This window comes from Salvelinus fontinalis, unplaced genomic scaffold (assembly GCF_029448725.1).
Source record: "Salvelinus fontinalis isolate EN_2023a unplaced genomic scaffold, ASM2944872v1 scaffold_2157, whole genome shotgun sequence".
Lineage (NCBI taxonomy): Eukaryota > Metazoa > Chordata > Actinopteri > Salmoniformes > Salmonidae > Salvelinus > Salvelinus fontinalis.
Window position 1 is genome coordinate 1 of NW_026602366.1, and position 11,921 is coordinate 11,921.

Consider the following 11,921-nt stretch of genomic DNA (forward strand, 5'->3'; position numbering starts at 1 on the left):
GCCCTGACCATACAGCCTGACCTCTAGCCTGCCTGCCACTCTGTACCTCCTGGACTCTGACCTTGATTATGATCCTTTGTCTGTCCACGACCATTTTCTTGCCTGCCCCTTGGATTATAATAAATATCACAGACTGGAACCATCTGCCTCCCGTGTCTGCATCTGGGTCTCGCCCTGTGCCCTTATTGGCTTCCCCTAAAATAAATAGACTTTTTGCCAAAATTACATAATTACTCCTGTCTAAGTAAAATTATTCAAAATACTTAAATAGGTGTGGATTGTTTCAAACCACAAGTGTATAGGTCTTTGCTATTGGGGAAGCCAGCAGTTTGGGAGAAAGTGTAGAAACAGGCCTAGCTGTTTACTGGGGCCCCTCCTGTTCAGCCTCTACTGTAATGATCTGCCTTCTGTCTGTACTGGGTCTAAAGTACACATGTATGCAGATTATACAGTGATATATGTGCATGCAAAGAGCAAACAACAAGCTGCACAAGAACTCACAGCAGAAATTGTCCATGTTACAAAGTGGCTCAGTGACTCATGTTTGCATCTCCTATAATGTTCTATACATACGGAATTGTTTGATTGCAGAGGCACCAAAACTGTACTTCAATGCTATGATACTGCTATGCCCCCCCCCCCCCTCCTTCTTTTTTCCACACGTGCCGCCCCTTGACTAGTTGGGCCCAAGCTTGCTGTACAACATTTCAACTCATTCAGTCTGTCCATAAACAAACTATTTTGTGAAATACATGTACCCATGTCGTGTATTCAAGTTCGTAAACGGCAATAAAACTTTTCGCTCAACTGCGTTACCCACTCCAGTCAATAGAGGGCGATGTGCGACTTGCATGCGAAGATGTTGGTGTGACGTATAATCTAGTGGACGGGACACTTCTTCAACAACACAGCTAGTCAAACCTCTTCGGTAGCTTGCAAGCCAACATAGCCGAAACTTTACAGTTCTTTATACACTTTCTGTGTATATTAGCCTCTGTGTTTTAAGCAAACTTATGTTGTATAGCTAGTTGCCGCATTTAATTTCATTTTACGTTGTTAGTAGTCAGCTAGCTGGCTTGCTAAATTAGCGCAGCACTATTGCTAACTAGCTAGCTAACATCCCCGACCATGAGCTCCCTAAACTACTCCTCCCCTGCTAAAGAAGAGGGGGTCAGATGGACGGAGAAAGAAGCTCTCGTGAAAGAGGAGAAGGAAGAGGAGGCTGTTACAGTGAAACAAGTAGAGGGTGAGGCTGTTACAGTGAAACAAGTAGAAGGTGAGGCTGTTACAGTGAAACAAGTAGAGGATGAGGCTGTTACAGTGAAAAAAGAGGAAGAAGCTTTCAGAGTGAAAGAAGAGGATGTTACCGCGGAAGAAGAAAAGGAAGAGGACATGTTTGGAGTGAAGGAGGAGGGGGAGATTACTGTCACATTGGAGGAGGAGACAGGAGATCTGATTAACACCAGTGAGTATTGTCTTAAAAACAGAGGCACAGCCTCCGCTGTTGATGAATCAATGTGTGGTTTTTAAGGTGCGTTCTACTGAAGTTCTACACTTGGATATGTTGGTCTGTACTGTAGGAATCATTAAAGCTACAAAGAATGGAGGCCACCAACAGAACGTTAGTAATGGATAAAATGCTTCCTATATCTCTACATGCAGTGATTCGTTCAGTTTAAATACTCAACATCCCATAGACTCAGTAAGTCCCAAATAAAATGTCGCTTTTCTTCTGGTTTAATATATCTCGAAATTAATTTGCCGGTTGGGTCACATCCAATTGATAAAACTGAAGGTTTTATGAATTTTAAGTACAGAAGCTTTGTTTACAAATTGTAGGTCAGATTTCTCAAGGTAATTATGACGCCAAAGGCCTATTGATAGAACGTGCACGAGAGAAGCTATCTTTCTGATCCATCCACGACTAGGGCAACACATCAACAATACATAGGCCTATAACTAACTACATCCCCCTCATTGCAAACGAGACTCGTTTATAAATGAGAGTTGAGTGATACAAAAAAAGCAGAGAAATCTTTTCTTCTTCAGTGGGGTTTATCGGCGTTATGGTGCATTACCGCCACCTACTGTACTGGAGTGTGGGCCAAAGACAGGGAGAAACTAAATCCTACCTGCCAGCCCCATTGATCTTTAAAAAAAAGATAACAAAATATTTGAGACTATATCTCATGACGTTCACCTCCAATATACTATTTAAACTAATTTCCTGTATCCCCTTTCCCCTCACAATAGATCTCAGCCTCTCTCTTCCCCTCTGATACTGCCCACACTGTATCAATACATGCCCCACTGTCTCTATTTCCCTCTGATACTGCCCACACTGTATCAATACATGCTCCACGGTCTCTGTTTCCCTCTGATACTGCCCACACTGTATCAATACATGCCCCACGTTCTCTGTTTCCCTCTGATACTGCCCACACTGTATCAATACATGCTCCACGGTCTCTGTTTCCCTCTGATACTGCCCACACTGTATCAATACATGCTCCACGGTCTCTGTTTCCCTCTGATACTGCCCACACTGTATCAATACATGCTCCACGTTCTCTGTTTCCCTCTGATACTGCCCACACTGTATCAATACATGCTCCACGGTCTCTGTTTCCCTCTGATACTGCCCACACTGTATCAATACATGCTCCACGGTCTCTGTTTCCCTCTGATACTGCCCACACTGTATCAATACATGCTCCACGGTCTCTGTTTCCTGGCAATAATCACACCTTCCTGTTGGATGCTTTCCTATCACTGTCCACATCAGGCTTTTGGCCTTTCTCATTGAAACTACAGCATCCCCCACTACTAAGTGCTTGTTTAGCTGGTACATCAACATCCCCAGTACTAAGTGCTTGTTTAGCTGGTACATCAACATCCCCAGTACTAAGTGCTTGTTTAGCTGGTACATCAACATCCCCCACTACTAAGTGCTTGTTTAGCCAGTATATCAACATCCCCCACTACTAAGTGCTTGTTTAGCCGGAACATCAACATCCCCACTACTAAGTGCTTGTTTAGCCAGTATATCAACATCCCCCACTACTAAGTGCTTGTTTAGCCAGTATATCAACATCCCCACTACTAAGTGCTTGTTTAGCCGGTACATCAACATCCCCCACTACTAAGTGCTTGTTTAGCCAGTATATCAACATCCCCACTACTAAGTGTTTGTTTAGCCGGTACATCAACATCCCCCACTACTAAGTGTTTGTTTAGCCGGTACATCAACATCCCCCACTACTAAGTGCTTGTTTAGCCAGTATATCAACATCCCCAGTACTAAGTGCTTGTTTAGCCGGAACATCAACATCCCCACTACTAAGTGCTTGTTTAGCCAGTATATCAACATCCCCCACTACTAAGTGCTTGTTTAGCCGGAACATCAACATCCCCAGTACTAAGTGCTTGTTTAGCCGGTATATCAACATCCCCACTACTAAGTGCTTGTTTAGCCGGTATATCAACATCCCCACTACTAAGTGCTTGTTTAGCTGGTACATCAACATCCCCAGTACTAAGTGCTTGTTTAGCTGGTACATCAACATCCCCCACTACTAAGTGTTTGTTTAGCCGGTACATCAACATCCCCACTACTAAGTGCTTGTTTAGCTGGTACATCAACATCCCCCACTACTAAGTGCTTGTTTAGCCAGTATATCAACATCCCCACTACTAAGTGCTTGTTTAGCCGGTATATCAACATCCCCACTACTAAGTGCTTGTTTAGCCGGTACATCAACATCCCCACTACTAAGGGCTTGTTTAGCCGGTACATCAACATCCCCACTACTAAGTGCTTGTTTAGCCAGTATATCAACATCCCCACTACTAAGTGCTTGTTTAGCCGGTATATCAACATCCCCACTACTAAGTGTTTGTTTAGCCAGTATATCAACATCCCCCACTACTAAGTGTTTGTTTAGCCGGTACATCAACATCCCCCACTACTAAGTGCTTGTTTAGCCAGTATATCAACATCCCCCACTACTAAGTGTTTGTTTAGCCGGTACATCAACATCCCCCACTACTAAGTGTTTGTTTAGCCGGTACATCAACATCCCCCACTACTAAGTGTTTGTTTAGCCAGTACATCAACATCCCCCACTACTTAGTGCTTGTTTAGCCAGTACATCAACTGCCTCGTTCCCCTCCACCCCCCACATGGGCTGGGACCCAAGTAAATTGTATCTGTATACTCATCTGTCTAATCCTGTAATGGGTTTGTAACACCTCCATCAAGCATGTCTTGTCTGCTACGTGACCTAAAGGACTGGAGACTCATCAACACTGCACATGAATCAGAGCAAATAATGACTCTAGCTTCTTTGACTAGAGGGACAACTGGTGCACTCGGTGGGAAACTACATTATTCTGGTGGGTGTGTAAAGCCCGTTAATTTTTGAGCTATGTGTCGATTTCCAGTGTTATGGACATTACCTTTGCACGTGTAGCATATGGAATGTCATGTGTGAAACGTACAGGGGTGATCCGCTATCAATCAATCAATCAAGTTTATTTTATATAGCCCTTCGTACATCAGCTAATATCTCGAAGTGCTGTACAGAAACCCAGCCTAAAACCCCAAACAGCAAGCAATGCAGGTGTAGAAGCACGGTGGCTAGGAAAAACTCCCTAGAAAGGCCAGAACCTAGGAAGAAACGTAGAGATATATTGAGGAAATGTGGATAGCCACGTTAGCATCCCCCTTGTGTGGGTGCTGGCAAACACGGTAGATTGGCTGTTAATACCTAGCACTATCGAGTAGGGCTGGAATCTGACACGAAGTCGCAGAGATATTTGCAGAATATTGGGCAACCAATCACAGTGCTTAATGGATAGCAACTGTGGTCAAGTCTGACAGCTCAGACAAGCTCACGTTTCAAATGCATGAAAGCCAATGAGAACTATGGCAAAACTTCTCGAAATGTATGTTAGTTTTCTGATTAACAAGCGGTAGTCCGTGTTTTAATTTGATTGTGTATTAAAAACACATTTGGAGATCATTGTGAGCGGTTTTATCCAGTAGTTTAAATGGGGAATGGGGCCTCCCAGGAAAATGTTGTCCAAGGTTGCAACAGTACTCAAGGGGTTCAGTGCTTAGCGAAGGGTAAATTGTTTGTAAGACTTTGGCAACTTTGTATTTATAGGCCTGGTCAACTTTGTATTTATAGGCCTGGTCAACTTTGTTTTTATAGGCCTGGTCAACTTTGTTTTTATAGGCCTGGTCAACTTTGTTTTTATAGGCCTGGTCAACTTTGTTTTTATAGGCCTGGTCAACTTTGTTTTTATAGGCCTGGTCAACTTTGTTTTTAAAAGGCCTGGTCAACTTTGTTTTTAAAAGGCCTGGTCAACTTTGTTCTGAAGTTATCGGCTGTCACTGTCAGATAAACTTCTTGATTCTATGTTTAGCGTAGATCTTCTCTGAATAAAGTGAGGCGGAATGGATTTCTTGGCAAAATGCGAGAAGACAGTATTTCTGCTCATAGATTATGAACGTATAAACTACACATTGACACATTCAGCCCAAAGCAGGAAGTTTAAAAAAGACTTACCAGTCGCCAAAGTACCGGAGCATGTCTTTAAGGTTTGGTGTTAAACAGAGAGCACTGGGATTGGACCTGCCATCCTGCATGTCTTTAAGGTTTGGTGTTAAACAGAGAGCACTGGGATTGGACCTGCCATCCTGCATGTCTTTAAGGTTTGGTGTTAAACAGAGAGCACTGGGATTGGACCTGCCATCCTGCATGTCTTTAAGGGTTAAGGTTTGGTGTTAAACAGAGAGCACTGGGATTGGACCTGCCATCCTGCATGTCTTTAAGGTTTAAGGTTTGGTGTTAAACAGAGAGCACTGGGATTGGACCTGCCATCCTGCATGTCTTTAAGGGTTAAGGTTTGGTGTTAAACAGAGAGCACTGGGATTGGACCTGCCATCCTGCATGTCTTTAAGGGTTAAGGTTTGGTGTTAAACAGAGAGCACTGGGATTGGACCTGCCATCCTGCATGTCTTTAAGGGTTAAGGTTTGGTGTTAAACAGAGAGCACTGGGATTGGACCTGCCATCCTGCATGTCTTTAAGGTTTGGTGTTAAACAGAGAGAACTGGGATTGGACCTGCCATCCTGCATGTCTTTAAGGGTTAAGGTTTGGTGTTAAACAGAGAGCACTGGGATTGGACCTGCCATCCTGCATGTCTTTAAGGGTTAAGGTTTGGTGTTAAACAGAGAGCACTGGGATTGGACCTGCCATCCTGCATGTCTTTAAGGGTTAAGGTTTGGGGTTAAACAGAGAGCACTGGGATTGGACCTGCCATCCTGCATGTCTTTAAGGGTTAAGGTTTGGGGTTAAACAGAGAGCACTGGGATTGGACCTGCCATCCTGCATGTCTTTAAGGGTTAAGGTTTGGTGTTAAACAGAGAGCACTGGGATTGAACCTGCCATCCTGCATGTCGTTAAGATGCTTTTGGGAAACCTGGCCCTGGACTAATCACAGATATTTTTATAAACACATTTCTCATCTTTCTATCTAAAAAAACACCACTGCCATGTATGAGAGAGACATTTTCCATGATAATGTGGTCCTGTTACGTCTGGTGGAAACCAATCACTGCATTCCACAGCAAGAACCTCATAGCAACGGTCAAGCTTGGTGGTGGAGACCGTCAGGACGTAGCCTCGTTGTCCTCAGGGGCTCTGTCCTCTGCAGCATATAGCTCGTCCTGTAGGACGGCGTTGGTGTCCGCCACGGGACTGGCTTTCTTTATGTAATCCATGACTGTTAGAAAGGCCCTGCCACATACGCCTCGTGTCCCTCTGAATAACTCCTCGATAAGTCTTCAACATCTCAAATGGCGAGACTGACTACTATCACATGGACAGACTGACTACTATCACATGGACAGACTGACTACTATCACATGGACAGACTGACTACTATCACATGGACAGACTGACTACTATCACATGGACAGACTGACTAGTATCACATGGACAGACTGACTAGTATCACATGGACAGACTGACTACTATCACATGGACAGACTGACTACTATCACATGGACAGACTGACTACTATCACATGGACAGACTGACTACTATCACATGGACAGACTGACTAGTATCACATGGACAGACTGACTAGTATCACATGGACAGACTGACTAGTATCACATGGACAGACTGACTAGTACCACATGGACAGACTGACTACTACCACCACACGGACAGACTGACTAGTACCACGTGGACAGACTGACTAGTATCACGTGGACAGACTGACTAGTACCACGTGGACAGACTGACTAGTACCACGTGGACAGACTGACTAGTACCACGTGGACAGACTGACTAGTACCACGTGGACAGACTGACTAGTACCACGTGGACAGACTGACTAGTACCACGTGGACAGACTGACTACTACCACGTGGACAGACTGACTACTACCACATGGACAGACTGACTACTACCACATGGACAGACTGACTACTACCACATGGACAGACTGACTACTACCACGTGGACAGACTGACTAGTACATTTACGTCATTTAGCAGACACTCTTATCCAGAGCGACTTACAAATTGGAAAGTTCATACATATTCATCCTGGTCCCCCCGTGGGAATTGAACCCTGGTCCCCCCGTGGGAATTGAACCCACAATCCTGGCGTTGCAAGCGCCATGCTCTACCAACTGAGCCACACGGTCTGTACCACATGGACAGACTGACTACTATCACGTGGACAGACTGACTAGTACCACGTGGACAGACTGACTAGTACCACGTGGACAGACTGACTAGTACCACGTGGACAGACTGACTAGTACCACGTGGACAGACTGAGTACTACCACGTGGACAGACTGACTAGTACCACATGGACAGACTGACTAGTACCACATGGACAGACTGACTAGTACCACATGGACAGACTGACTAGTACCACATGGACAGACTGACTAGTACCACGTGGACAGACTGACTAGTACCACGTGGACAGACTGACTAGTACCACATGGACAGACTTCACTCACTTTCCTGTCAGATCTGGACCAGTAAATTTCAGTTGGCGCTGAACCTAGTCTGCCGCTGGTAAATGTACCTGAATGTTGAACCCTGTGTGCGGTGCAGGGTCTATATGTCTACCACTTCGTATAGCTGTTAGCGATGCTAATGTCTTCGGGTAGCCGTTAGCGATGCTAATGTCTTCGGGTAGCCGTATAGCCGTTAGCGATGCTAATGTCTTCGGATAGCCGTTAGCGATGCTAATGTCTTCGGATAGCCGTTAGCGATGCTAATGTCTTCGGGTAGCCGTATAGCCGTTAGCGATGCTAATGTCTTCGGGTAGCTGTATAGCCGTTAGCGATGCTAATGTCTTCGGTAGCCGTATAGCCGTTAGCGATGCTAATGTCTTTGGGTAGCCGTATAGCCGTTAGCGATGCTAATGTCTTCGGGTAGCCGTATAGCCGTTAGCGATGGTAATGTCTTCGGGTAGCCGTATAGCCGTTAGCGATGCTAATGTGTTCAGGTAGACATATAGCCGTTAGCGATGCTTATGTCTTCGTAGACGGAAAGACAATTACAAAGTATCCTATCCCTACCTGCCAGAATCGTGATTATTTGCATCAATCCGGTGGCCATTTTGTTTTGAAAACTCCCATCACAACTGTGCTACATAAATACTGCTAGACAATCAAGAGTGTCTGGCTGGTGGCACTAGAATTAAAGGGTAACACACAAAATAATCATATTGCAGATTCTTTCCCCCAAAAATAAATGTATTCTGATGTGGTTAAAGTTGTGGAATTAGAACATTCATTTATGTTTTTCTGTTGAAAAGTGTGATTTTGAGAGGAGAGAACCTGAAGAAAATGGGGGAAATCAGTCCTGGCGTTTTTGTTCTGTGGTCGTGGTATCTCCTTTCTTTGCTGTTACAGTAAATACATCTAAATCAATGTAAGAACACGGGAATGCTAATTTAACAGATGGCTAGTCATTATTAGCCTGGTTCTATTATGGGACACAGGTCAGGTCATTATAAATTAGCACATTTAATTGAGGGAAAATGTGGTTGCTATCACTGTTGTGGTTGTCTCACCTAGCTACCTTAAGATGGATGCACTAACTGAGGGAAACTGTATTTACTATCACTGTTGTGGTTGTCTCCCCTAGCTACCTTAAGATGGATGCACTAACTGAGGGAAACTGTATTTACTATCACTGTTGTGGTTGTCTCACCTAGCTACCTTAAGATGGATGCACTAACTGAGGGAAACTGTATTTACTATCACTGTTGTGGTTGTCTCACCTAGCTACCTTAAGATGGATGCACTAACTGAGGGAAACTGTGTTTACTATCACTGTTGTGGTTGTCTCACCTAGCTACCTTAAGATGGATGCACTAACAAGTTGCTCTGAATAGTGACCATACTACTCCCTTAAAGCCACAGTGTAAAATACATGGGTCATGTAAACAATGGAGCACATGCATCACATGCTAAGAGCACTTGACTGTAAGTCTTTCTGGATAAGAGGGTCTGCTAAATGACTAAAATGACAAATGTATGTGGAGATTTCATTCAGGTCTCCCTGTTTTAACCACTCTGTTTGTGTTTGGCAGAAGACCGACCAGACTCAGAGGAACCAGAGACGTCTGATCCAGCGAGACGACACCACTGTTCACAGTGTGGAAAGAGTTTTACCCATTTAGGGAGCCTGAAAAACCACAAGAGAACACATGCAGAGAAGAAGTCTTACAACTGCTCTCAGTGTGGAAAGAGTTTTAGCTGGTCTGGGCAACTGAAAGAACATGAGAGAATACACACAGGAGTGAAGCCTCACCAGTGCTCCCAATGTGGAAGGAGATTTTTCAAGTCATCACATCTGAACGAGCATAAGAAAATACACACAGGAGAAAAAACGTTCCAATGCTCTCAGTGTGGAAGGACATTTTCCCGATCAGGGGACCTGAAATCTCATGAGAGAACACACACAGGGGAGAAGCCTTATCACTGCTCTCAATGTGGAAAGAGTTTTTCCCGTTTAGGGAACCAAAAAATGCATGAGCGAATACACACAGGAGTGAAGCCTTACCACTGCTCACAGTGTGAAAAGAGTTTTGCGAAGTTAGGGAACCTTAAAATACATAACCGAATACACACAGGAGAAAAACCATTCCAATGCTCTCAGTGTGGAAAGACATTTTCACGATCAGGGGACTTGAAATCACACGAAAAAATACACACAGGGGAAAAGCCTTATCACTGTTCCCATTGTAAAAGTAGTTTTAGCTGGTCAGGGCAACTGAAAGAGCATGAGAGAACACACACAGGAGTGAAGCCTTACCACTGTTCCCAGTGTGGAAAGAGTTTTAGGAGGTTGGGGTCCCTTAAATCACATAAGATGTATACACACACAGGAGAAAAGCCATGCAACTTCTCCCAGTGTGAAAACAATAAGTATTTGTCATTAGGGGACATGAAAAAGCATGAGGGAACACACTCTGTAGAGAAGCCTTTCCAGTGCTCTCAGTGTGGAAAGGGATTTATCCAGTCATCCCATCTGAAAGTGCATAAGAGAATACACACAAGAGAGAAGCCATTCCAATGCTTGCAGTGTGGAAAGAGTTATACCCGGTTAGGGAATTTGAAAACGCATGAGATGACACACACAGGAGAGAAGCCTTTCCAATGTCGTCAGTGTGGAAAGCGTTTTACCTGGTTAGGGAACCTGAAAATGCATAAGGTGACACATAAAGTAGGATAGCCTCACCTCTTTTCCCAGTGTGAAAAGGGTTTTGTTCATTTAAAGGGCTTGGAAAGAGCATGAGAAAGTACATACACAGGAGGAGAAGACATACCACTGCTCTCATTGCCCAAATACATTTTCAGAGGACCTGAAATCACATGAGAGAAAAAAGAGAGGCTGTGATCTGACTTATTTTTTTGATTAAGAATTTTCGTTTTTGGGGTTTGTGACATGAAATCTAATTGTATATATTAAATCATACTCACAATTAGGCCTACATTTGTTTTTAGTTTTTAAATCTCCAGACATGGTCATATCTCAAATCTGATTCAATCAAATGAAATGTGTATTAGGTTTTCATTATATACATTGATTGAATGGATGCAAATGTGGATGTTAATTTGATGATTTGGATATTTAAAAATGTAAATGAACAAGTATATTAATATTATTCAGATTTCTTTATTCTAACCTTGAAAACCTCTTGAATTTAGTTGTTGTGTGTCATTGACTTAATTTGTGTTCTAGTCATCAAGGAATATGAAAATGTGATAGTGTTGTTCTGATGATGACATTGGACATTAAAAACACTCACTACCTCATGAATGTTCACATCAGTATTATTAAAACACTCACTACCTCATGAATGTTCCCATCAGTATTATTAAAACACTCACTACCTCATGAATGTTCCCATCAGTATTATTAAAACACTCACTACCTCAACATCAGTATTATTAAAACACTCACTACCTCATGAATGTTCCCATCAGTATTATTAAAAACACTCACTACCTCAACATCAGTATTATTAAAACACTTACTACCTCATGAATGTTCCCATCAGTATTATTAAAACACTCACTACCTCATGAATGTTCCCATCAGTATTATTAAAACACTCACTACCTCATGAATGTTCTCATCAGTATTATTAAAACACTCACTACCCCATGAATGTTCCCATCAGTATTATTAAAACACTCACTACCTCATGAATGTTCTCATCAGTATTATTAAAACACTCACTACCTCATGAATGTTCCCATCAGTATTATTAAAACACTCACTACCTCAACATCAGTATTATTAAAACACTCACTACCTCATGAATGTTCCCATCAGTATTATTAAAACACTCACTACCTCATGAATGTT

At 43.1% G+C, this 11,921-nt stretch overlaps 1 protein-coding gene across 1 annotated transcript; it reads left to right on the top strand.

Annotated features, from left to right (window-relative positions):
• Positions 1-870: 870 nt before the first annotated feature.
• On the top strand, positions 871-11,365 carry LOC129850644 (zinc finger protein ZFP2-like). Its single transcript, XM_055916937.1, has 2 exons — positions 871-1,465; positions 9,637-11,365. The coding sequence occupies exons 1-2, from the start codon at positions 1,129-1,131 to the stop codon at positions 10,779-10,781; spliced, it is 1,482 nt and encodes a 493-aa protein (XP_055772912.1). The 5' UTR covers positions 871-1,128; the 3' UTR covers positions 10,782-11,365.
• Positions 11,366-11,921: the final 556 nt, after the last annotated feature.